Source organism: Lepidochelys kempii, chromosome 20, assembly GCF_965140265.1.
Source record: "Lepidochelys kempii isolate rLepKem1 chromosome 20, rLepKem1.hap2, whole genome shotgun sequence".
NCBI lineage: Eukaryota > Metazoa > Chordata > Testudines > Cheloniidae > Lepidochelys > Lepidochelys kempii.
In genome coordinates, this window is record NC_133275.1 from 3,000,228 (window position 1) to 3,026,063 (window position 25,836).

General features: G+C 58.2%; 2 protein-coding genes and 1 long non-coding RNA gene across 4 annotated transcripts; 2 read left to right on the forward strand and 1 right to left on the reverse strand.

The window, feature by feature from the left end:
- The first annotated feature begins 969 nt into the window (after positions 1-969).
- Positions 970-4,997, forward strand: LOC140901094 (17-beta-hydroxysteroid dehydrogenase type 6-like). The gene is made up of 5 exons (XM_073319308.1): positions 970-1,175; positions 1,831-2,152; positions 2,920-3,178; positions 3,584-3,747; positions 4,149-4,997. Exons 1-5 carry the CDS (start codon positions 1,005-1,007, stop codon positions 4,367-4,369), a joined length of 1,137 nt encoding a protein of 378 aa, XP_073175409.1. The 5' UTR covers positions 970-1,004; the 3' UTR covers positions 4,370-4,997.
- Positions 4,998-8,637: 3,640 nt separating this feature from the next.
- On the reverse strand, positions 8,638-16,572 carry LOC140901093 (retinol dehydrogenase 16-like). 2 transcript variants are annotated; one of them, XM_073319306.1, is made up of 5 exons: positions 16,478-16,572; positions 13,373-13,700; positions 12,395-12,653; positions 10,401-10,564; positions 8,638-9,013 (listed from the first exon to the last, which is right to left on the reverse strand). In XM_073319306.1, the coding sequence occupies exons 2-5, from the start codon at positions 13,683-13,685 to the stop codon at positions 8,796-8,798; spliced, it is 954 nt and encodes a 317-aa protein (XP_073175407.1). In that variant the 5' UTR covers positions 13,686-13,700; positions 16,478-16,572; the 3' UTR covers positions 8,638-8,795. The 2 variants fall into 2 exon arrangements, with proteins under 2 accessions (XP_073175407.1, XP_073175408.1); XM_073319307.1 differs by lacking the exon at positions 16,478-16,572 and adding an exon at positions 14,278-14,331.
- On the forward strand, positions 15,166-18,899 carry LOC140901097 (uncharacterized). The gene is made up of 3 exons (XR_012155770.1): positions 15,166-15,284; positions 17,563-17,798; positions 18,152-18,899. It is a non-coding gene; the product is annotated as an uncharacterized lncRNA (long non-coding RNA).
- The last annotated feature ends 6,937 nt before the right edge of the window (positions 18,900-25,836 follow it).

Genomic DNA, 25,836 nt, shown 5'->3' on the forward strand with positions numbered 1-25,836 from the left:
AGGGTCCTGCCCCCGAACTCCGCAGTCAGACGTGACTCTCAACCAGCCAGTAAAACAGAAGGTTTATTAGACGACAGGAACATGGTCTAACACAGAGCTTGCAGGTGCAGAGAACAGGACCCCTCAGCTGGGTCCATTTTGGGGGGCAGTGAGCCAGACAACCCCTTCTGCCCTTCACTCCTCGTCCCCAGCCAGACCCAAACTGAAACTCCCTCCAGCCCCTCCTCCTCTGGGTTTTGTCCCTGTCCCGGGCCAGGAGGTCACCGGATTCCTTTGTTCTCCAACCCTTCAGCTCTCACCTGGCAGGGGGGAAGGGCCCAGACCATCAGTTGCCAGGAAACAGGGTGTCGGCCATTCTCTGTGTCCAGACCCCTGCACACGCCTGCCCTCTAGGGCTCTGCAAGGATCATACCCCCTTATCCCACCCCCTAGAGACTTAAGAACTGCCTCGGGGAAACTGAGGCACCCCCACACTATTCAGAGGAAACATTAAGAACAGTCCCACTTCGTCACATAGGAAAACAAAGTTTGTACCAGCCATCAAGGACAGCCGTTATCTTGTTACTTTTAGAATAAACTCCTTGTCTCTGGATGTTTTTCTCCAGTTGGCACAGACCTTGCAAATGGGCATAGACGTTGCAAATTGGCAGGCCTCTTTCAGCGAGCACAAACTCAGCAGGCCGAGAGACATATTTTCTTTCTAATGGTCACGCCAAATCCGGGGTCTGTTCTGGAATCGTTCTTTCTTACATTTTCCACAACATAAAACATTAATTATTACTTTTAATCCAACCCACGCCCATTCCAGCTAATCAGCCTGCCCAGCCACACTTCCCCGCCTACAGACTAGGCTTTGATACCCTCAGTCTGAGCACCCAGGAACTCAGCACCGCTGGGATTTCACGGGCTGGTTTTTCTGAATCCCTTTTGGGGCCAGAACAAACTGACACAACCCTCTTGTTTATGCACAGGCAGAACCTTGCACCCTGGCCTTTCCTCTGTTGATGCATTCGCCGCCCCCATCCACTGCTCAGACGCCTGCCCGGGCCCTCTGCCCAGCTCCGCTCCACGGGGCGTGGTATGTCCTTCACCTTCGTTGTGTCCATCTAGTCCGAAGGCTGCAGGCAGACCAGGCGGGAGCTGACAGCCAAGGCAAGCGGAGATCTTGCTCACAGGTAGCTGGTTGGAGGCTTGACGGAGCAAAGGGGCCGGTGTCCTCCTGCGTGATTGATACAGGGAAGGGTAGGGGGCAGGGGCTGGCTCAGGGCTGCTGGCTCGGGCAGATCTCAAAGGGACCGTGAACCGTGGTCTGCAGGCCGGCACAACTGCTACCTAGGGCGAATCAAAGGGGTGGGTTCTCCCCTGGCTGGCCTCTTGTCCCGGCGTTCACCTCCGTGCCCAGCGGCTGTAAACCGGCCCCAGCTGGGATCTCCTACCGTTTGAGGCTGGTGAATTTAGCGGGCTCGGCGTGTTGGCAGCAGGGCTTGTTGGGAAACCTAGACTCCCGCGGCCCAGCGGGAGTTGCTGGCTGCTAAGCGCAATTGAAAATACGACCCGTGTTCAGAACATGTGGGGGCTGAGAGCTCGGGAAAATCGGTTTTATGTCCATAAGGAGTTTAATTCTAAAACCCCAGGCTCTGTCTCTTCTAAAGTCCCACTTGTGTTAGATGCGTTGGGCCGTGGTGCTCATGAATCCTGTGGCCGCTGCAGGCAGGCTTCTACGCACTCCTTCGGTGCTCTGCGCTGTTAAGCGGCTGCTCTGACCCACCCCAGAGCTGGCTGCATTTCAGCGCAAGTCTTGCCCCATCTGGCTGGTTGGTTTGTTTGCAGTGCGGGAGGATGTGGCTGTACCTGGCCGCCCTGCTGGGGCTGTACTTCCTGCACCGATGGTATCGGGAGCAGCAGGCGGTGCAGAACCTCCGAGAGAAATACGTCCTGATCACCGGCTGCGACTCCGGCTTCGGGCACCTGCTGGCCAAGCACCTGGACATGCGGGGCCTGCGGGTGCTGGCGGCTTGCCTCACCCAGCAGGGCGCGGAGCAGCTGAAGAAGGCGACCTCGGAGCGGCTGCAAACGGTGATCCTGGACGTCACCCGCACCGACAGCATCGCCGCGGCCACCGCCTGGGTGAAGGAACAAGTCGGGGACAAAGGTGGGGCCCCTGAATCCCACCTGCTCCTTTGCCAGGGGCAGCTCTGAGCTCACACAGGCTGGGGCTATGCTAATGCGACAGCCAGGAAAGGAGTGAAGGGTTGGGAGCTAGGACTCCTGGGTTCTATTCACATCCTGGGGGGAGGGAGTGGGGTCTAGTGGTTAGAGCAGCAAGCGCTGGGAGCCAGGACTCCTGGGTTCTATTCCCATCTCTGGGAGGGGTGTGGGGTCTAGTGGCTTAGAGTAGGGGGGTCTGGGAGCCAGGACTCCTAGGTTCTATTCCCATCCTGGGGGGAGGGAGTGGGGTCTAGTGGTTAGAGCAGTGAGCGCTGGGAGCCAGGACTCCTGGGTTCTATTCCTATCCCTGGGGAAGAAGGGGGGGGCTAGTGGTTAGAGCAATGGAAGCTGCGAGCCAGGACTCCTGGGGTCTAGTGGCTTAGAGGGTGGGGGGCTGGGTGTCCTGCTCTCCCCTAGCTCCAGTTTCAATGCACCAGTTCTTCTCCGCCAAGGACGAAGCGCCCGTCGGCAGCTGCGTTCAAGGCACAGTGATGTCGGATGATGCCAGATAACCTCAGCACGCTGCAGACGGTCCCGGCCCACGCCCAGAGAAATGGCCCTTTAGCAGCTGCCCCAGGCACACATGGGGGATTGGGGCCAGGACGGGGGTTGGTTTAATTGCCAGGTGTGGATGGACATTGGTGCTGTTAGGAGATTTCAGATCGAAGGGGAACAGCCTCCCGCCGTGCTCATTCGCTGTCCCTTTCCCAGGGCTGTGGGGCCTGGTGAACAATGCGGGGATCATCGGCTCCCTGGCCCCCAACGAGTGGCTGACCAAGGACGACTTCGTCAAGGTGCTGGACGTGAACCTGATCGGCCTGATCGAGGTGACCCTCAGCGTCCTGCCCCTGGTGAAGCAAGCCAGGGGCCGGGTCGTCAACGTGGCTAGTATCCTGGGCCGGCTGGCCTTCTACGGAGGGGGCTACTGCCCTTCTAAGTATGGCGTGGAGGCGTTCTCCGACAGCCTCAGGTACCTGCGAGAGCCGCCGGCTCCCCTGCCCCACCTTGGCCCCAGATCAGCCCAGAAATGGCCAAGTGCAGAGAGGCCCAGGGCTAGGAGTTTCTAAAGCAAATTTGGGGCCCACAACTTTTGACGGCCTGCCCTGAAACCCCTTAAAAGAGCCTGAGTCGCAGAGATGATCCTTTGCGCCCGCCCTCAGGGGAGCAGGCTCCTTTGAGGGTCCCCCGTCGGGCCCCCAAATCCTTAGTCCTTTGGGAAACCTGTCCCTGGCCACTGATTTCCAGGTGCTTTGATTTTAAGGGGCCCCACTCCAGAAGCACTGGGCCTTGTTCCCAAAGGGGGAGTTGGGGGGGGGGGGGCTCCCGAAATCGGCGGCGCCCGGTGGCGGGCGGTGACGGGCTCGTTCCGTTCCAGGCGCGAGCTCCGGCCCTTCGGCGTGAAGATCGCCGTGGTGGAGCCCGGCTATTTCCGCACGGTCATGACGGATACCCAGCACCATCTGGAGTGCCTGGAGGAGAGCTGGCGCCATGCCCGCCCCGAAGTCAAGGAGAGCTACGGGCAGTGTTACTTCGACAGCCGTGAGAGCTCTTCTGGCGCCGTGGGGAGACAGGGGCTCTCTGGGCAGGCTCCCGAGGGTGGGAAGAGGGGAGAAGCCAGGCAGCCCATACACAATCTGTCCCCTCGTCTCCCCTGACGGGGACCCCGGAGCTGCTCTGCCTGACTACAGCCACATTTCCGCAAAGGGGCGCTCGACGGCGTTATGTTTAAGAGTCAACCCGCCAATGATCTGAATTGGGGCCGAGCTATTGACGCAGGCTGCCTGCAGACTCAGGAAGTCACCGTAACGGTCAGAGCATTTCTTTGCAGCCGCAGGGGTCAAATCTTAGTCTCCCTCCCCTCCCACAAAGGGCTGAACCCCTCTGGATTGAAATCTGGGGGGGAGGCATGGGACTGACCTCTTCCCCTTGTCTGCTTACAGTCTACAAGCTCACCAGAGAGTCACTCTTGACAAAGCCCAGCACCAATCTCTACCTGGTCACCGACTGCATGGAGCACGCGCTGACGGCCCGCCACCCCCGTACCCGCTACTCCGGGGGCTGGGACGCCCAGTTCCTCTACATCCCCCTCTCCTACCTGCCCACAGCCTTGGCGGACTGGGTGCTGACCTGGACTTGGCCCCGCCCAGCCCAGGCCGTGTAAGAGGGGGAAGGACAAACAGGGGGCATCCCAGGGGGGCGGAAGAGGAAGAAGCAGGGAAATCCAGCAGGGCCCAGCTGCAAAGAGCAGCTTTGCCTGTCTGCACCGGGGGGGCATCTGCACTGGAATTGGTGCCAACCCCCCCCCCGTGCAGTGCAGACGAGCACAGTTCCCGGCAGCTCCTTCTTAAACGGGACTGGATCCTTCTGTTGAATGGGTAAGGGCCAGATCACTTCCCAGGCAGGTGGCTGGGAGGTGCAGGCTCTCACCAGCTGGGGAAAGCCAGCTCGAAAGCAACTGGGGAGGCTACAGCCTTCAGCCCCAGCTGGCCATTACAATCGTTGGCAGCTCAGCGAACACCCGGGCCAAGGCAGTGCAAAGCACCCCTGGGCCAGCTTGCTTCCAGGGCTCGTTTCCTTCTACCGCCCCAACTGCCTGCCTCCACCTGATGTCTCTTGCCTTAGATTGGAGGCTCCTTGGGACAGGGCGTCTCTTTGTTTTGTGTTGGTACAGCACCTAGCACAGTGCGGGGGGGGGGCCTGGTCCCTGACTGAGACCCCCAGCGGGGAGGAGGGTGCGGGCGCTACCGTCATACACCGAATAAAGAAATATTTCCCATTGATTCACTCACGCCCTTGGCTCTTTGGTTCCTTGTTTGGATGGGAGCATTTGCTGCATTTGAATAATACCGAGCTTGTCTCACCCCTAGAACTCAAGGCACCGTACAAAGGAGGGCTGGGGCAGGATCCGTTTTTACAGATGGGGAAACTGAGGCACGGGGGGGGGGAAGACTTGCCCAAGGCCATCCAGCAGGCCAGTGGCCGAGCCGGGAAAAGAATGCAGCCCTCCCAAGCCCCAGTCCAGTGCTCTAGCCAGGAGGCCTCACTGCCTCCCATTTTACACAGTGACACTTTGTGAGCCCAGGTCCCAAGGGGATTCCCCAGCAAAGCAGCCCCCCTGCCAGGGTTGAGCCTGCGTCCCCGAGAGCATGAGCGGCGTCGGGAGCAGCTGGGACGTGAGCTCCCTGCGCGTGCTGTCATGTGAAGACCCCATCCGCAGGGCAACGGCAGCCCCCTTGCCCCAGCTGCAAGGTGGGCGCTGTCTCCCAGGGGTGCTGGACCAATGTGCATAGTGGGGGTGCTGAGAACCAAACTGGAAACCACTTCCAGCCCGGGGGGGGGCAGCTCCCCAGCACCCCCAGTTCCAGCACCTAGGCTGCCTACACTGCGCTGCAAAGCCCCTGAACGCCATCGGCTGCGCAAAGGACCCACCCACGCTGCACCAGAAGCTGCAATGCAAACTCCGGTTCAACGCAAACTCCCTCTGCAGAGGGCAAAAGGGTCACTGCAGCTTGCATGCGACTCCCCTCCCGCTCCCAGCCCCACGGCCAAGTCTCCCACGCAGGGGAAGGGAGAGGTCTCTGGGCTCTGCGAGACCCCCTGGGAAGCGTAGTGGAGCCGACGGGTGCGTTTCATCGCCCTGTTATGATGAACTCGCACGGCGGGTCACACAGGCCCACGGGGCTAAACGGCTAAACGGCTGTCAGCCGGCGGATGGCCGAAGTATACTAGGGAGCCTGTGTGAGCCGGGGAAGGGTGCAGCTCTTGAGGGGAACTTCCCTGGCTTCTGCACGACCCCGGGGAGATGGGCTGGCGAGAGGATCCGAGTCCTCGCTCCCACTCCCTTTACCCAGAGCCCTACCTGACCTCAAGGGCTCCCCTCCCATCTCCTGGGCCAGAGTCCTTGGAACCCGACACGGCTGGGCCCCGGATTCCTGGGGGGCTCCACCCCCAAACCTGTCGTGGCCACGTAGGGCCGGGGCTGGGGTGTTCCCACTCTGGGGGGCTCTCGCTGCGGGCCGGACACTTGCTCTGGCGGTGGCCATGTGCCCTCAGGCTCCAGGTGGCAGGACCCTTCTGCCCAGTGTCGCCCCCGCCCCGCCAGGTTACGATCCCCGTCCACGGCCGGCCGGCAGGGCCCCTTGGCTGGGGCATCTCCCTGCGCTGGGCCCCTGCCCAGGGTCCCCCCTCACTCTGCCCAGCTGCTCCCTGCACCCGGCTCCGGAGAGCCCCGGCCCCGGATCCAGCCCCGGATCCAGCCCCAGCCCCAGCCCCAGCTCGCCTCACCCCGGCTGCTGCTTCTGCTCTGCCTCCAGCTCCTGGCCCCTGGGCTGCGTCTCTGGCCCCTCTGGCTCTGGTGGCTGCAGCCCTGCTCCCAGCACTGACCCGCTCCCTGGGCTGCTTCTGTGGCCCTGCTCCCAGCACAGGTCTGCTCCCTGGGCTGCTTCTGTGGCCCTGCTCCCAGCACTGACCTGCTCCCTGGGCTGCTTCTGTGGCCCTGCTCCCAGCACTGACCTGCTCCCTGGGCTGCTTCTGTGGCCCTGCTCCCAGCACAGGTCTGCTCCCTGGGCTGCTTCTCTGGCTCTCTCTGGCCGGCGCGGCTCCGCTCCCCTGCCCTTTCCTTAGCTTGGCCCCCCTCTGTTCCAGGCCATTCCAGCTCAGATGGAGAACAGGCCGTGGGGCTCTGCCCCTGACAGGGGCAGGCCTCGCACAAGGCAGGGAGCTGAGCCTTGCCCCCCTTGTCCCCCACAGCTGGAGGAAAGCTGAGATTTGCTACAGTGCAGGAGGGTTAATTATTTCCCTGCAGCTAGCAGGGGCTGCAGTCCCAGCACGGGGAGGGGGTTCGTTTGCTCCCAGAGCAGAGTCCAGTGCTGATCCTGACCCCCACACACCCCAGCCCCACAGAACTGGCCAAGAGAGGGCGGTGGCTGCTGCGGGCTGAGATGCAGGGAGCTGTCGCCGGGCTAAAGTCACTCCTGCTTCAGGGCACGAGCCCCTAACTCTGGGGGTCAGGAGGAAACGGTCCCGGAGCTGGCTGTTCCCTTGCCTCTAAGGCAGTGGGATTCCTAGGGGCGGTTCTGGCGTACGTCCCTTCAGTAGGGAATCTTACAGATAGATTCATAGATATTAAGGTCAGAAGGGACCATTATGATCATCTGGTCTGACCTCCTGCACAACGCAGGCCACCGAATCTCACCCACCCACTCCTGCGACAAACCTCTCACCTATGTCTGAGCTATTGAAGTCCTCAAATCGTGGTTTAAAGACTTCAGGGAGCAGAGAATCCTCCCACAAGTGACTCGTGCAAGCATCTGCCCTGACCCCTCTGATCCAATCCTCCCTGCTGTGTATTCTCTCCAACAGTCCTTTAAGGCAGACTAGACCCCATGCGGCAGCTTCCCAAAACCCCAGGCCGTCTCGGCCTCCTTTTGAAAAGAAAGAGCCCGGGTCTGTGGGGTCTAAAGAGCTTGTCCAAGCAGCTGTCACAAGCAAAGAGTCCAGGGCTTTCCACCAAAGGTCAGTTACAGCTGGATTTCAGCCACTGAACCCAGGTGCCTCAGTTTCCCCTCTGTAAAATGGGGACAATCGTTCATTTCTTCCGTGCTTTGTCTGCTCCGCTTAGCAGGTCAGCTCTCTGGGGCAGGGCGCAACTCTGTGTCGGGGCAGTGCCCAGCACACTGGGGCCCTGAGCTTGGTCCACTAATAAGCAGCAATGGGGACTACCTAGGGCTAAGCAATCAGGACCACCTTGGATTTGCCTTCCAGAGACAGGTGCTGGCTGGCTGCGAGTTCTCGGGTCTCTGTCTTTAGACAGGCTGCTTGCTTAAGCTAGACATGACGCAACTGGGTCTCCCGACACAGGTATGGGGAGGCACCAGCGGACAGGGACGTCTCTCACACCGGCGCTGAGTAATTGCTTGGGAAGGAATCTGCAGGGCAAGTCATTCTCGATGATGCCGGCAGGATCTGTTACGGGCCGGCTAGCGATTCGTTCCCAGCCTTGCCTGCAACTCCCAGCAGGGGATCCGTCCGGTGGCCAAACTGGCTTCAGGACTCGTGGTCTGGTCTTGGACCCGAGAAGAGGCTCAGCGTGCAGTGGGTTGGTTTCATCAGAGGTTCTCGTATGGTGGAGTTTCAAACTGCTGTCTCCCCTCCAGATGGGCTGGGTTACCCTGCTGGGGTCACCGGGGTGTGAGAGATCCTGGACACAGATCATGGAGATTTGGGGACAGGCAGATAGGAAAGGGAGCTGAATACCAAGGACGGGCGGGTCACGGACACAAGGAGAGGGGTGGTCTACGTTCGGGGAGCTGGTAAAGGGAGGGGGTGGTGGTGTGCCCGGGGGCTGGGGAGGGTTGGTTAGGAAATCACATTCCATCCCAGGACACAGAGAAGAGGTTTCCCTGGTGAAGCAAACTCCAAGGAGCTCTGTTTTGATTCAACATTTGTAATTAAGAACTGATTTGCATGGTCTCAGCTGGGTGCCACAGGACAGGGGTCTCACCCCCGTCGGGAATCTGGACCCCATGTACCAGTGACGCTCCTCTGGTCGCTGCCCCCTGCCGAGAGTCTCACGCTGCATCTTCCTCCTACGCTTTTTGGGCTGGGACCGGGGAGGACCACGTCAGCACCAAGTCGGCAAACCAGGTGGGCAGGTAACTCAGCGGGAGGAAGACCAGCTTGGCGTCCCAGCCGGCGGAGTAGCGGGTGCGGGGGTGGTGGGCCGTCAGCGCGTGCTCCATGCAGCTGGTGACGATGGACAGATCGGAGCTGCAGGATTTCTGCATGTTGTGGGTGGCGCTGATAACTGCGCAGGCAAAAACAGAGAGTCGGGCCCCGCCAGGCTTAGCTGCAGCACCAACCGCACCCGGACTGAACGGGTCGGCCGAGAGGTCAAAGAGGAAGGACAGACTGTGAGCACAGGCTGCGAAACGGCAGCGGCAGGATGGCCTAGTGGTTAGGGGCTCACTTGGGACCTGGGCTCAATCCCTGCTCTGCCCCACGCAACCCGGGTGAGCCTGGGCCAGTTGCTCTGTGCTGCCGTTCCCCATGTGCGGCTATTTACAGCATCACTGTCGGCTCAGGAGACCTGTAGCCGGATTTGGCAACCCGCCTCTTGTGGGGCCTGATCCCACCAGCTGAGTGGGTGATGGAAGGGGCTAGATCCTGTGTGATACTGAGGGCCAGATTTGCAAAGGGCCAGCAGACACCTATGGAGGCAGAGCAGCGCCTCATGGAATTTTCAAAAGCACCTTGGTAAATTCGGTGCCTAAGTCACCTGGGCACCTATGATCGTCCCACTAGACTTGTACCTGCAGCGTTAGGCGCCTAAGTACCTTTGTAAATCTGGCCCACAGTATCGCACCGGATCAGGCCCCTTGCATCACCCAAGGAAAGACACATGCAGCTCCATTTTCAGGCGCTGAGTGCTCAATCGGAGACCCCCCCAGGGCTCATTCGTGCTGAGGTCTGCGCCCGTGGCATGTCTCAAAACCCAGGGCTAGGGGCTTTGGGAAAAATCCAGCCAATGAGACGCAGGGATCCAGCACTCCCCGGGTCTGAGCAGGGGCGAAAAGCAGCAGGAGCGTTTCTGTCGCTGATTCCGGCACACGGATCTGAACACAGAGGGGCCATTTGTCCAGAAAAGTAAAATCCCCTGAGAGAAGCAGCAGCTGCCACTGATTCACCGGTGGAGAATCGTCCTGGCGCAGCAGGGGGTGAGGTGGGAGGGGGTTATTACGCTCAGGAGATCAGCGTGGGAGCTCTGCTCCCGTGCAAGGATCAGCAGGGCTCACGTGTGCGAAAGACACACCTGATCTTGGGGCACGCACGTCCAAACCTCTCTGAATGGTACATTAAATTGTGTCCACATCTAAGAAGGGGGGTTTCAATCCTGTTCAGCCAGCTGGGCTGAGCTAACCGGATTGAAAACAAAACCACCTGATTTCCTACCTAGACAAGGCGTAAGTGGGAACTAGGAGTCTGACCCCACAATGCCGGGCACAGTGTGACGTCATTTGCACTAGTGCAAAGGGGGTGTGCAATGCCACTCAGTCACAACGCACGGCAGCTGAGACTCTGCCCCGAGCTGCCCCGTATACGCTGACACAAAGGCTGCTCTGATGCAGCGCAGGGCCGGGGACTAGAGCTGTTGCTGCCGGCTGGTGGGGAAGGGAATGGGACAACGGACTTACAGGTTTTCAGGTAATTCTCCCCGTAACTTGCTTTGGTTTCCTCGGGGAGCCGCTCCCAGAGGCGAGTGAAGTTCTCGTTAATGAGCTGAGGGTTGGTAATTGCGGTGCGGAAGTAGCCCGGCTCGATCACACACACCTTCACCCCGAAAGGCAGCATCTCACGCCTGAAACGGGACAAGCAGGATTAACCCGAGTGGGAACAGCACCTTCCTGGGGGCTGGCCTGGTTCCCGAAGAGGTGAGATCCGAAACTAGCCCCGGTCTTGTATGTGGCCAGGTTTGGTGGCTTCTACAACCTGTGCGGACCCAGAGATACTGGAATCAAGGGGCTTTCGGGTTTGTCTACACTTGGAAGTTAATTTGGATTGAGGTCAATGCGAATTAAAAGCACAGTAGTTATTCCAGAATACCTCCATGTGCGGAGTGCTGCTCAACCGAACGCCTTCCTGATTTCCTCCATCTGAGGCTCTGTCCCTGGAGGTTTAACTGACTTACAGAGCTGGCAATGTGCAGTCCTGGGCCTGTCCCAGGATATGAGAGACACACGGCGGGGGAGGTCATCTCTTTTATTGGACCAACCTCCGTCGGCGAGGGAGAAAAGCTCCCGAGCTTACGCAGAGCTCTTCGGAAGGGGCACGTGAGACGACCGACAGGTCGACGGAGCCTCACACGCGGCAGCGAGGAGACCTTCCTGGGACCCAGGCCAGCTCTAAACCAGACCCTTTTGCTAGGATAGCGCCCTCAGGGAGTTGTGTGATTTCTGCGAAAACCCCCCGAGGGTAGACGCAGTGATACCAGCATCCATGTGCTTTTGCCAACGGAGCTTGTTTCACTGACTGGTATAAGCTACACCATATGCCTACTCGAGCAGCGGTTTTCAATACAGCCCTGCTGGCATATCTTTGCTAGAGCAGACGGGGCCTCCGTCCCAAGATGAGCCCCGGTGGGGAAGGATGGTGCAGCTCCTGTTAAGAAAGGAGAATTCCTCCTTCATGCCGCGGCCCTGATCCTGCTGGGGCTGTCTGTGGGTGGATCCAGGGCAGCTAGCAGGATCTATTTCGTATTTAGGGTTGGGCTTGCAGATGCTGGTTTGTAAATTGCACCCACAACACACGCCCAGGGCCGGGAGCACATGGGAGAGGTGCGCCAGTCTAACCTCGGGTGTGAATTCAAACCTGTCTAGTTCATCCAGCCCCAGCCGGGTGCCCTGCTCTCAGGATAAGGGCAGCCGAGAGCGGCTTGGTTGAAATCGGCCGGAATCACAGCGTCTGCACTGGGGTCCGCCACAATTTAACTCGCTTGGTTTAAAACCTGATTTACATTAAACCCCTGCAACTCTCCCACGTAGACAAGGCCCAGTGGTGCGGGGCTGCACCCGGAGGAGCCTCTGAGCTGACACCAGGAGAAATCAAGTCTCAGCGAAGAGCCTGTCTCCACAGCGAGTTGCGGCAGGGCACGGCAGGGGGTGGACCTGCAGCACCCCAGCTGGCAGGGGGGAGAAACACCCCTCGCCTGCAATCACAAATTTTGCACTGGTTTCCCCTTTCCTTCTCTATCCTCCCAGATCAACCAGGGGCCAGGCAGGAGTCCACTAACCCCTTAGATGCCAGAGTGCCTTCCTGCCGGACCAGATCCTTGCTAGTGGTCGCTAACCCGTTAGTACAATGGGCAGCAGCGCATGTTTTAAGGGCCGAAGGCGACAGATTCAATCCCCATGGCCACCCCTGAGCAGGAGTCTCGTGGGTCCAACCACAACAAAGAGCCAGGTGCATCGTGTGCAGAAATACACACAGGTCACACCTGCGTACACACACGGCTCACAGCCATGCTGTTTGCATGTTGCACCAAGTACGTTCGGGCCCCAACTCACCGTTCGGCACTTGGCACTATGGGTCAGTGCACGGGGGGTGGGGGGGTTGCACGGGGGCATCCCACCCTTCAGGAGACGGGGCTGAATGTGCAGCTGAAAAGGGCGCCCCGTCACTGGTCACTCACCGGAGGCTGTCGGAGAATGCCTCCACGCCGTACTTAGAAAGGCTGTAGCCCCCTCCGAAGGGGGACAATCGGCCCATTACGCTGGCCACGTTGACGACCCGACCCCTGGCTCGTTTCACCAGGGGCAGGACGCTGAGGGTCACCTCAATCAGGCCAATCAGATTCACGTCCAGCACCTTGACGAAGTCGTCCTTGGTCAGCCACTCGTTGGGGGCCACGGGGATAACGATCCCCGCGTTGTTCAACAGACCCCAGAGCCCTGGGCAGAGGAGACGGGGTATGTGACTGTGGGGCGCTGTTCCCTCTCCTGTCCCTCCCCCAGAAATCCCTGCTCCTCTCCCACAACCCACTGCTTTCTCTCAAATCTCCACACTGCTGGGAGAACGGGACGTCCCTTTTCCCTGGATCTGCCCCGTACCCCCACAGCTGTTGTGGGGGACAGAGGACCCCCCCGGGAAAGTTCTCACCCCCTGCCTATGCTCTGGGCTGTGAGCCAGCAATAGGAATAAAGTTACGCTGTCCACTGCCCCCTCGGCATGCAGATTCCAGCAGGCTATGCCCAAGGGGAAGGATGGTCCAGTGGTTAGGTACTGTCCTAGGACTTGGGAGACCTGGCTTCAGTTCCCTGGGTGATGTTGGGCAAGTCTGGGCCTCCGGTCAGTCACAGCCAGTCCAACCTGCTGCTTTCCCTTCCAGCATATGAGGGTGGCGGTTTAATGCAGGCTAATGCCCGGGGGAGCTCGGAACAGCGACAGCCCCCCGCTGTGGGGCCTGCGGATAGCAAGACCCCCCCCCAAAGCTGCAGTCACAGCTCCCCTACCCGCTCTACAGTCCAGATGGCGCCCAAAGAAGAACTGGGTGTGACCCTGCCGCATGCTAATAGGACAGTCAACACCCATATGCCTGTGATGAGTGTCTAGCAAGGGCGTTGACCCGGGGTGGGCGAGGGACGGGCACAGCCAGACCCGGGCCCCGCACCTTTGTCCCCGACTTGTTCCTTCACCCAGGCGGTGGCCGCGGCGACGCTGTCGGTGCGGGTGACGTCCAGGATCACCGTTTGCAGCCGCTCCGAGGTCGCCTTCTTCAGCTGCTCCGCGCCCTGCTGGCTGAGGCAAGCCGCCAGCACCCGCAGGCCCCGCGCGTCCAGCTGCTTGGCCAGCAGGTGCCCGAAGCCGGAGTCGCAGCCGGTGATCAGGACGTATTTATCCGGGAGGCCCTCGACACTCTGCCGCTCCTGGTACCATCGGCGCAGGAAGTACAGCCCCAGCAGGGCGGCCAGGTACAGCCACATCCTCTCAGGCGGTCTCTGGGGGTGAGAGGAAAGGGAAGTGTTACAGGGCACCAGCTCTGTCCCAGGGGGCACCGGCTCTGTCTCAGGGGGCACCCGACGGCCTGGTGGACTCAGGAGAACCGGGTTTGATTCCCGGCTCTGCTACCAACTCCCTGCGTGACCTTGGACAAGTCACTTGCTCGCTCCAGGCCTCAGTTTCCCCATCTGTACAGAGGGGATAATCCTCCTCCCTTTGTAAGCATAGACTGGGGCAGGGCCTGTGTCTCACTCCATGCCTCTGGCGTGAGGGGCCCTGATCTCAGCTGGGCCTCCGACGTGCTAGTGTGATACTCAGAAGGTCCCGTCCGGGCAGGGGAGCACATCAACGGGCAGACCCAGCGACGGGACCAGCCTGTGCTGGGTGTGTCTGGGGTCTCCTTGGTAAAGACGGACCCCAGGGTAACTGGTACCACACCAGGGCCACTAGTACCACAGGGGCTCTGTTGCTGCCTGTCCTTTGCCTCCGGCCCAAGGACGAGCTCTCAGCGACGGGGCTCGAACCCTCCTGCACCTTGGACTGGACGCCATGCACCCCTCTCCTGACAGCGCCCACCTTTGAACCCTCTGAAGGTTCAGCTCCTGCCGAGGGAAGTCCGACGTGTCCAGGTTTTTAATACCTTATGGAGACAACCTGGGACCAACCCCTTCCAGAAGCTTCCTTGAGCAAATCATTTACCAATCCCCCCATGTTAACCACACAAGAACACCCTGGGGCTGGCTGCATTGTTTGCCCAGAATTAGCCTCCTCCTCTCCTTCAAACAGTCCCGGCTGTTGCGACACCCATAGGAATCCAGCCAGCTGATAGGTGCCAGCTAGCAGGTGGGTTAATATGCCCGTGAGTCTGTATTTCATTCCTCTCCTCCTCCGGTCACGTGTCCCAAATGAGATCCTGGTCCCATCGCACCAGGTGCTGTACAGACATCCAGCAAGAGGCAGCTCCTGCTTGGAAAAGCTAAGGCCCAGATTTTAAAAGCTATTTAGACCCCTCACTCTGGGAGCTGGATGCCTAAATAGCTTCAAAAACTGAGACCTTAAAGTCTAAGTAGCCAGGACAGACAAAGGGTGGGAGGGGAAACTGAGGCACAGAGCAGGGAAGTGACTCACCCAAGATCACCCAGCAGGTCATTAGCAGACCTGGGTTCTATTCCTGAGTCCAGCCCAGCACTCCATCCACTAGGCAACACTGCCTCCCCTGTTTGCTTTCTCAGATGGGGAGCCCCAAGGGGTGGGAATTCTCTGACATGTGGGGAGAGCCCTGAGCAGAGCACATTGTGAGTGCTGCCTTACAGAAACACAATCATCATCATAATAGCCCGGCACGATTCCTGGATTCCCTCTCCTACCGTCCCCTCTGCAAGACACCGTCAGCTTGGTTCGCTCCACAGCTCCTTGGATCAAAGGCTGGATGTGCATCATGGATTCCACTGGAGGGTTGTTTTTCACACCACATCCCGGGCTTTTCACTCATTAGCGGTTGTGCTTGTGAGCTGAGCGGACTGCAGGAGTTATAGGGAGCCCACGGCTGGATTTGGGGGCAGAACTGAGGGGTGACTGCACAGGTGTGTGATGGGGTAGCCCAGGGGCGGATTAGTGGGTCGGGGGGGGAGCAAACTGTGGGTCGGGATTGAGGGGCATCAGCAGAGCTGTGTGTGTGGGAAGCCTAAGAAATGGGAGTTGACAATCTGCCTTGGGGGTAGGGGGTTGCTGGAGTTGTGGGGTGGGGAAGGGGGCTCTGGGGCTGAGATGCACTTTGCAGTCAGGCAGCAATTCGCCCAGCACTTAGCTGGGCGATCGGCCTTCCCTTTCAGGAACCCCCATGGTGAAAAGCCAAAAGAGAATCGGGGACATGCGGGAGGTGTGTGGGTGTCTGTGTGGAAAGAATAGATCTAATTAAAATACTCTTCAGAAGGGGAAATGGGGGTGGGGCAGGGAAGAGGTCAGATTGTGTTAAAACTGCTGAAGCGTCCAAGTTTGACTAAGGCCCAGGGGAATGTCAGAGTTTCAATTTGCGCCCAGGAATGCAGAAGTTGCAGGCCTCCCAGCAAACCGCAGGTTCGATTCGGGTGACCAGATGGCCCGATTTTACAGCGGTCTTTTTCTTATATAGGCTGCTATTACCCCCCACCCCCAGTCCCGATTTTTCACATTTGCTGTCTGGTCACCTTAGGCTCGATCCGGCCAGGGGCTGAGCCCCCTGGCCTCGGTCCCCCGGAACGGCCCTGAGCGCATGCTTCACTTTCAGAGTGTGCCTCGTCCCGCTAAAGTCCATGGGGCTTACGGTGAAGCGGGTGCCTGGGTGGTCTGCGAGCCCGGTGGTCCGGCCCAGCTCCCGCCAGCAGTGATCAGGCGCGAACACTGCTGCAGCGGTGGGGACAGTCGTGGGGAGAGGAGAACAGGGCCCGGTTTGCACGATGCAGGGAGATGTTTGCTCTCTGGGCAGTGGCGCGGGGCGGGGGGGGGAGCAAATTCCAGCCGTGGAACAGGCAGCCCCGCTAAAGCCGTTCTGTGTGGAGAGCCAGCACTTTCCTCCTGCTCAGGCTTGCGTGTATTCACAGGAACTTCCCCTTTGGGCTCTTGGCTCCACTGAGGTGGAGCCCTGCACCCGAAGCTGCCAACTTTGCACCCCAATATCCATCCTGCTGGCTGCCCCTTCTCCTCGCCAGCTTCCCCTCCAACCTGGGCGAACCCACCCCCCTGGGCCTGGAATTGCTGCTGTGGGAACAGCTGCGGCATCCTGCAGTCTCCCCGTTACCTGGGAAGCGTCTCCTGGGAAGCTGGGACTTCTGCTAGATTGCAGCCTCCGGCGGGTCCCCTCTTTCCTGCCTTTCTGAACCAGATCAAAGGCTCCTGGAGGGGAAAGAGGAAGCATTAGCAAAGCATTAGCAGCCTGCGATTGGTGGGGAGTGACAGGCCGTCTCGCAGAACAGCCAACCACAGAGGCTGGAGACACAGGACATGGAGAGGGGAGAATTGGGCTCTAGGGCTGGGCGCCATGGGGCATTCTGAAGTCCCGCTAAGTGCATCACTGCAGAGCAGGGAAACCTCTTCCTCCCTGCAGGTGTGTGAGCGAATCGAGCTGGAAAGGACAGTTTCCTTGTCTCCTGGCCGTCTCCACTCGTTGTTTCTGGTCTCATACTCAGACTGCAGCTCTTTGGGGGCAGGGCCTCTCTTTTCACGCTGTGTATGTACAGCGCCTAGCACAACAGGGCCTGGGTAAATAATAATAAGTGTACGCGTTTTTATTTAATTGTATTGATAGCAGCAGCCTGACAGGCACAAATATTGTTAAAACACGCACAGGAGAAAGTAAAAAACAAGGTGCAATTCATTTTGTTTAAAATAAAGAGCTGGCATTAATCCCCCACCCCTCTTTTTTTTAAAGGTACTTTCTTTTCAATCAGATCCCAAGTCCAGAAGGGATCGTTGTGAGCATGTAGGCTGACCTCTTGCATAACACAGGCTAGAGAACCGCCCCGAAATAATTCCTAGGGCAGGGCTTTTAGAAAAACCTCCAGCCTCAATTTAAACATGGACAGCGCTGGAGAATCCACCACAGTCCGGTGAATTGGTCCAGGGGCTAATGACACTCACTGTTCAAAAGCTGCAGCTTATTCCCTGTCTGAGTTTGTCTTGCTTCAACGTCCAGCCACTGGACTGGATTCTCTGATAGACTGAAGGGCCCGTTATTAAATATTTGCTCCCCATACTCGGACTTCAATCAAGTCATCACTTGACCTTCTCTTTGTTACGCTAAACAGAGTGAAACTCTTTGAGGCTATCACTAGAAGGCAGGGTTTTTAAAATCATTGTCTTGGCTCTTTTCTGACCCCTCTCCAGTTTATCCACATCCTTCTTGAATTGTGGGTACCAGACCCGGACACTGAGCTTCAGCAACTGCCAAACCCAGAGGGGAAATACCATCTCTGCCCCTTCTCACGATTCGCCGGGTTCGGCATCCCAGGGTTCATCTGGTCGCAGCCTCGCACGGGGAGCTCACGCTCAGCTGATTGCCCACCAGGAGAGTCCAAATCTTTTTCAGAGTCGCTGCTTCCCAGGAGAGTGGAGCCCATCCCGTAAGCATGGCCGACCTAGAGGTCGACATTTACATGTAAAACGCATAGTTTGCCTGTGCCCAATTTACCAAGACATCCCGATGGCTCTGCCTCTGTGATCTCTCCTCTTCCTTATTTCCCATACCCCCAGTTTTTTGTCATCTGCAAACTTTAACAGTGATGATTTTCTGTTTCCTTCCAGGTCATTGATAAAAACATTAAACAGTGCAGAGGCCAGCACCGATCCCTGGGGACCCCACTAGAAACCCCCACACCCCCAGTGATTTGCTGTTTACAGTTCCATTTTGAGACCGATCTGATAGGCAGCTTTTCTACCATTTAATGCGCGCCATGTTAACGTTCTCTCCTTCTAGGTTTTTAATCGAAACGCCGCCCAGTACCCAGTCAAACGCCGTACAGAAGTCTAAGTCTATTACATCGATGCTGTTACCTTTATCAACCAGACTTGCCATGCCATTAAAAAAAGATAGCAAGTTTGTCCCACAGAATGTATTTTCCACGAAGGCAGGTCGATTGGCATTAATATTACCATCCTTTAGTTCTTTTTGAATCAAATGAATCGGTTGCCTGCAAAAACACCCACACAAATTAACTCTCCAAGATTCCTTTAGGAAACAATAAATAATAACGACCTCCAAGCTCCGGATGTCCTGACATGACAACCAGGGAACGCAGAAACAGCCAGACAGGATCAGATCCAGCTTCTGGCTACCTCAGGATCCCCATTCTGCCTGGTCTCCCGGCAGCTCTGGACACAGATCCTGGATACCCCATCCCCAGGACAGTTTCTTCCTGTGAGGATGTGACGCAGCAGGGAGGGGGGAGTGTTGACCTGGGAATGTGCCCTGGGGATGGGAGACCTGAGAACCTGTCACCTGAGCCAGGAGGAGGAGGGGGAGGTAACACCTCTGCCTGGGAATGTGAAGACAGGCTGCAGGAGGGAGCCTGCTGGGGGGGTTTAGTTTCAGTTTGGGGCTGGGTGGAGGAACACAGAGAACCCCAGGGCTGGGGCCGAAGCTCCCTGCTCCCCCAGAAGGACTTGACTGAGGGGTCCTGGTTGTACCCACAAGCTCTGTTTTGGACTGTGTCCCTGTTGTCCAATAAACCTTCTGTTTTACTGGCTGGCTGAGCGTCTCAGTGAATCCCAGGAAGAGGGGTGCAGGGCCTGGACTCCCCCACGCTCCGTGACACTTCCTGACCCCCAGAGTTGGAGGTCGTCTCCTGCCCTGAAAGCGCAAGAGAATGGGTAACACGGGCGATCTAGGGACCCCCCCACGGCAGTCCTAGCAGGCTCCCAGGAGGTGGCACCGTCCCCTGGTAACACACAGAGTCATGAAGCTGGGCTGCCCTGCTGGACCGCGGGGACAGTCTGACCTGCTGCATAAAACAGGTTGGGAGGGCTTCCTTGAATTAACAGGGCTTTGGCCACAAAAACAAGTCGTACCACTTTAACTATCCCGGTGCATCCTCCTAGTGTGGAAGCAGATCTACTGGCAGAAAGGTGCTAACACTGTTCCCCAAGGGGAATCAACCAAACTGATGTCACACACCTTCATCTTGGTATATCTGCAGCCACACTGGGTATAACAATAGGGGAGAACAATCATCCCCCTGTAACCGACCCAGTTATACCAGCCCTGCAACCTGACGGCACTCGACTACCAGGTTGCTTTGACTCTCTGCCTGCTGCCCGGTGGAGGGGTTGGTTTGGCAGGGGCTGCCTGTCCTGGCTGCTGCTGTTGCCTTGCTGTGGGGCGAGTGCCCCAGAAATCGTAGAGCCTCTCAGCCCACGGCGCACACAGCACAGCGGGGATTGGGGGTGGCATGAGCCCACATGCAGGAGGGTGATAAGAATCACTAGACTTATAACAGTCTATATAACGGTCGATATGAAAATAAGCAAGATTTTAGGCAATAAACCCTGATGCTCCAGGGCATGAACTGAGCTCTAAGTATGGGGGTCAGGAGGAAACTAGCCTAAACTGTCTCTAAACCAGGTGGTCCTGGCTACTGATGGAGATGGGTTAGATCCGGTTTGGCAATGTCTGTGTCCCTAAAGCCTGCAGGGAGGTTGGTCATTCCTCCAGGATTAAGCGGCAGTGAAGATTTTTAAGTGATACCAGCCACTTGCAACGATCTGGGGGGTCTCTGAATGCAAGTGCCCCACCTTCCCCAGGGAAAAGGTGATCGGCTCAGCCTCCTAATTCTGCTAAACCAGCAGGTGAACATGTCACCACGGGCATGAGCCATGACAATTCTTTGGACCACAGCAGCCCCTCGAGGCCTGAGCCGAGTTTGGGGCCCCTGCATGCTGGGACGAGCACAAATGCATACTAAGAGGCAGTCCCTGCCCTGGAGAATTGACCATCTAAATCGGGAATTACGGCCCAAGTTGTCCAGACGGAGAATTGAGGCAAACTGGAGCCAGGCTGGCGAATCGGGGCCGGGATCTGATTCACACTTGCTGGGGGAAACACCGAGAAATTCAGTGGGGTTCTGACCCCAAAACATGGGGCGTTTTGGCATTACTTTGCTTTTGAAGCTCGCACTGGGGCTCGCAGAGAGCAACCAGCCCAGACCTCCGGGAGCTGGAAGCACCTCACCTGGCATGGCTTGGACTCAGCCAGAGGGGGGCTCTGCTGAGCTGGGGAGGAGGGACTGATCTTACTGTCCCCTGGGGGCCGAGCCCTGCCCGGAGCTAGGAGGAAGGTTGAAGGGTGTCAAGCCTGGGACACGAGACCTGCAATGAGCCTGGATCCCCACCTGGGTCGACCTGTCAGCTTCCCCTACTCTGCAGGAGTCACCCGGCATTTCTGGGATCCACTGGTGCTGGTATTGGGGAGTTCATGAGTCCAGCCTGTCCCTGGCCTGGGGGTCCCCGCTTCCCTGCTGGGTTGGGGAAGTCTAGAGATGCCGAGGAAGACAATAGAAGGAAGATCATTAGTGCAAGGCTGGCAGGATCCACAGCGGCCGCTGATGGGGCCAGGAAGCACCATGCACCACGAAGGAAACCGAGACGCGGCCAGGCGCCTCTGGCCACTCGACAGTCCCGGAGGATGTTGGGAGAGTGATGGAGGGGCAGGATGCGGGGGGCAGAGAGGGTGAGGCCTGATGGTCAGGACAGCATGGAGGCCAAGAGGGGCTATGGATGGAGCATATTCGCGGGGAGTCTTAGGGGGCTGCTCCCTGGTGGAAGGGGGTGACGTGATGGAGGCAGGGCTGCGCCGCGGTGATAGGGGCCACGTTCGGCGGGAGCAGCGCCCCGTTAGGCCAGGCCTCCGGGGGGCGGGGATGGAGAAGATGCAGAGGACAGCAATAGTGTTTGGGCAAATCCCACCCGCGCTGGCCCAAGCTGGATGCAGCTGGATGGGGAAGTCGGACCCTCGGGAAAATGGGACCCAGGGGCACCCAGTGACTTGGATCAGATTCTCCCCCAAAGCTCTGATGCTCCCATCTAGCTCAGGTACTTCCCGGGCCCCCCGGGCCTGCAGTATCCGAGCTCCCCGACGTATTTCTCCTCACACGCCCCTCCGAGGCAGGGCGGGAGACTTGCCCCAGGTCTCCTGAGTCCTAGCCAAGTGTTCTCGCCCCTGCACTGCCCTTCCTCTCTGAGCTCAGCCTTTCATCGGAGGAGGTCCCGGGCCTTCGCTCGCTCAGAAGCCCAACCCCTCCGAGAAAGGGGACAGCAGCACTGCCTCCATCTTCCAGATGAGCCACGGAGGAAGCAAACCCCTTGCCCCGAAAAGCTGGGGACAGAACCCAGGTGTCCGAGTTGCCAGGCATGGGCCTGGCCCGCGACCACCCTCCCTCCTTTATTCAGCAAAGGCTCCTAACGTTTCCCCTTCACCGAAGCAGGTTGTTCTTTCAGCCTTAACTCTTCTCCCCACGTTTATTCACACGGCTTGAAACCGGGCTCTGACCGTGGGGGGCTTCCCCTCCCCAGCGCGGCTCAGAAACACTGACGGGGAAGGGAAAAGCTTTAGTCTCCACTACATTTCATGCCCACTGCAGAACCCTTTGCAGGAGCATTCTCTCCTGACTCCACACGCAGCTCGACGCCAGCTGAGGATCTGGCCTTGTGATTCTGCACGGACCCGGTCGTTAAAGCCAGAAGGAAGCCTTCCGTTCATGGCACCCCCCCCCCCCCCGCCCCAGAGAGGTTAGATTAAAACATAAATATAATCTGGCTGGAACATCGCACCAGTTCTTCGCACTCGGAGCGACGACACACAAGGGCCCCAAGACAGAGAGACGTAACGTCGGCTGCTGCCAAAGCCAGAGAGACACGATCACCTGCCGGCCGGCTGGCTGCTCTTTGGCCCAGACCCCAGGCTTCACTACCGAGCCTCGAGCTGGCACGCAGGGCCAGGAAACCCCCTGGAAATTTAAAGTGGCTGCTTAAAATTGTAAGATTCCAGAGGAGCAGCCGTGTTAGTCTGTGTCCGCAAAAAGAACAGGAGTCTGTGTGGCACCTTAGAGACTAACAAATTTCTTAGAGCATAAGCTTTCGTGGGCTACAGCCCACTTCGTCGGATGCACAGAATGGAACATAGAGTAAGAAGATACAGATACACATACAGAGAAGGTGGAAGTTGCTATACAAACCGTAAGAGGCTAATTAATTAAGATGAGCTATTATCAGTTTGAAAGGCCCTTCAGGAGGCTGGCTCTGTCCCCTTCCTGGACTGGCCATGAGACCCCCAGTCCTGCAACAGCAACCTGGCCTTGGTGATGAGCAAACTTCCCCCAGGCCAAGGGCAGGCTGGGTCTGTGCTGAGCAGGGAGGTCAGCAGAGACACTGGGCTATAAAGTGCTGACTGGCAGGGGGAAAACGAGGCCACCCTAATTAGAGCCCCTTATCAGCCTTTCCCTGTTGCCTTCCGGGAGGCCGTTTATGTAACCCGTGATCCGGCAGGAGCGCCAAGCGGACCCAACTCCCATCAGAGCAGCAGCGTCCGGAGGGGAAATGGCCTTTTCCATTTATCTCCTCCAAACAAAGAGGAAAACAAGACCCCTGGAGAGGGGGAGTGGAGGGGGGTGCTTGAGAGCAGTCTGGTGACACCTCCCCCCCTTTCCCCCCCCCCCGTGCACTGAGCCTGCCGCAGCTGTTACCATGGGATCGGGAAGGACTTCGCCCGACACCCAAGAAAGCCGTTTCTTGAGCCATCGTTGCGGACGTCACATTTCTCCCCCCGGTCGCCATGCAACTCGTTTAAAGGTGGCCCACTCCCCTCTCGGTACAACTGGGTCAGGCACGCAGGTTGCAGTAGCACCTGGATAGACACTGGGTCAAATACCGGACGGTTAAAGCTTAGGGGTTTTCTGGACACGCTTTTATATTAAGGTCCAGTTTGTAAAGGGCTAACAGCTGTTCTAAGCAGGTTGTTGGCACGTGGCAGCACGCAGGAGAAGCAGAAAGTGCTGTGGATGGGTCTAAACCACGTAGTACGTGTTAGGAACACGTCCGTAGGGCTGCAGACGGCGATAAGCCGTGTGGTATGCATGCATATACATGTACGTAGTACAGGGGTGGGCAAACTACGGCCCGGGGGCCACATCCGGCCCTTCAGACGTTTTAATTTGGCCCTCGAGCTCCTGCCGGGGAGCAGGATCCGGGGCTTGCCCCGCTCTGTGCGTGCTGGGGTTCTGCGCGGTTCCCGGAAGCAGCGGCATGTCCCCCACTCCGGCTCCTACATGTAGGGGCAGTCATGGGACTCTGCACACTGCCCCTGTCCCAAGCGCCGCCCCCGTAGCTCCCATTGGCCAGGAACCATGGCCAATGGGAGCTGCAGAGGTGGCACCTGCGGATGGGGCAGCGCGCAGAGCCGCCTGGCCATGACCCCGCATAGGAGCTGGAAGGGGGACATGCCGCTGCTTCCAGGCGCTGCTTGAGGTAAGCACCACCCAGAGCCTGCATCCCTGGCCCCCTCCTGCGCTCCAACCCCCTGCCCTGGCACTGATCCCCCTCCTGCTCCCTCAACCGCTCGGTCCAAGCCCAGAGCACCCCCCAAAGCCCCAGCCCCACCCCAGAGCCTACACCCCCAGCCACAGCCCTCACCCTCCCACCCCCACTCCAACCCCCTGCCCTCATCCAGAGCCCCCTCCCACACCCTGAACTCATTTCTGGCCCCACCCCGGAGCCCTCACCCCCTCCCACACCCTAACCCCCAATTTCGTGAGCATTCATGGCCTGCCATACAATTTCCGTACCCAGATGTGGCCCTCAGGCCAAAAGGGAGGTTTGCCCACCCCGGTGTAGCGGCATGACATCAATAGAAGGTGCCGTAGACAGGTCTAGAATCGCAGGGACCTCGAGAGGTCACCTAGTCCAGGCCCCTGCACTCACGGCAGGACTCAGTAGGATATGCCATGTGCTATGTATGCAGATGTATGTATGTAGTATGCATTAGCAGTACATCTGCAGAGGGTGTTATAAATGGCTACAAGCCCTGGTTATAACAAGCAACCTGTTCCCCTGCTGGACTATATAACAACCGATGGTTTATTCAAGCAACTATCCATCGGTTATTAAATGGGGCCTTACTACAAAGCATGACCTGTTTTCCTCCAGTGCCCAGCCCTGCAATATCCATGCTCCCCACTGTAAAGGGGTGTGTCGGCCGGATGCCTCGGTGAGACCCATGTGCCCACGGAAAACCGGCCAAAGAGGGTGAGTTCCGTCCGAGCTGCAGGGGGTAGGAATTAGGGATGGCCAGTCTGGCTCAGACCAAGGGTCCATCTAGCTCGGTCTCCTAGGGCACGTTTACACTGCAATAAAAGACCCGCAGCGTGGCCGTGGCTGGCCTGGCCCAGCTGACTCTGGCCTATGGGGCTCAGGCTGTGGGGCAGCGTAGCCATTCGGGTTTGGGCTAGTGGGAAACCCAAATCAACTGACCCAAATCTGAGACGCGGGGCTGCGGGGTTTTTATTGCAGTGTAGACGCATCTCACGCACAGGGTACATCACAGCAAGTCTCAGAGCCCAAGTCAACGACTCAGGTTCACAGGGCTCGGGCCGGAGCTCGGCCTCGGAAGCCCACCCCCACGCCCTCAGCTTCAGCCTGGGCCGCAACATCTACACAGCTATTGTTAGCCAAGGAGCCCGAGTCTGTCGATCCAGACTCTGAGACGTCTCTCTGTAGACGCTCCTGTAGTGGGCGGCACCAGGTGCGTCAGAGGAAGCATGAGAAAGCCTGCATTGATGGGATAACTTGTCCCCAGGGAAAGCCCCCTCCTGAATGCTAGCAGCCAGCAGCTCCTCTATGCCCTGGAGCTGGGGGTCCGGATTCCAAAAAAATCCTTCACCTCAGAGGAAGAGTTATAAGAAATGTCACCAATGGGGCCTGATTCCGCAGGGTGCAGAGCACCCTTCAGTTTGGCCCCGGGCAGGTTGGGAGGGGGATCTATTCCTGGCTCTGTGAAGGGAATGCGGTTCCGTGGTTAGAGCAAGAGATGCTGAGAATCAGGACACCTGGGTTCCTTCCCTGGCTCTCCCACTGATTTGTTGTGTGACCCAAGGCAACTCATGTCATCTCTCTCTGCCTCAGTTTCCCAATCTGTTAAATGGATAGAAAAATACTTCCCTGCCTGGCACAGAGGTCACAAACCCCAATTAATGGTTTGTAAAACTGTCAGAGATCCTCCCGTTGAAAGACAAAGGGCTAGAACGACCATAGCATCTGTCTTGGTTACTGACTCACTTCTCCACGTAACTGTATCAGATCAGTGGTAGACTAGAGCCAGGTATAGAATCACAGAAATGTCGGGGTGGACGGGACCTCGAGAGGCAGGACCCAGTAAACCTAGACCAGCCCTGACAGGTGTTTGTCCAACCTATTCTGAAAAAACTCCAGCAAGGGGGCTCCCACCCCCTCCCTGGGAAGCCTCTTCCCGAGCTTAACTCCCCTTAGAGTTAGAAAGTTTTTCCTAATATCCAACCTAAAGTCTCCCTTGCTGCAGATGAAGCCCATGGCTTCTTGTCCTCCCTCCAGCAGACACGCAGCACAAGTGATCACCGTCCTCGTTATAACAGCCCTGAA

Bases quoted from the DNA above. Each gene is read 5' to 3' on its own strand.
- LOC140901094 (XM_073319308.1), top strand. From the start codon at position 1,005: ATGCATTCGCCGCCCCCATCCACTGCTCAGACGCCTGCCCGGGCCCTC. The intron at 2,153-2,919 runs GTGGGGCCCCTG...TCCCTTTCCCAG, and splicing joins GGAACAAGTCGGGGACAAAG to GGCTGTGGGGCCTGGTGAAC. The intron at 3,179-3,583 runs GTACCTGCGAGA...GTTCCGTTCCAG, and splicing joins GCGTTCTCCGACAGCCTCAG to GCGCGAGCTCCGGCCCTTCG.
- LOC140901093 (XM_073319306.1), bottom strand. From the start codon at position 13,685: ATGTGGCTGTACCTGGCCGCCCTGCTGGGGCTGTACTTCCTGCGCCGA. The intron at 10,565-12,394 runs GTGAGTGACCAG...GTCCCGTTTCAG, and splicing joins GCATTCTCCGACAGCCTCCG to GCGTGAGATGCTGCCTTTCG. The intron at 9,014-10,400 runs GTAAGTCCGTTG...TTGCCTGCGCAG, and splicing joins GGAGAATTACCTGAAAACCT to TTATCAGCGCCACCCACAAC.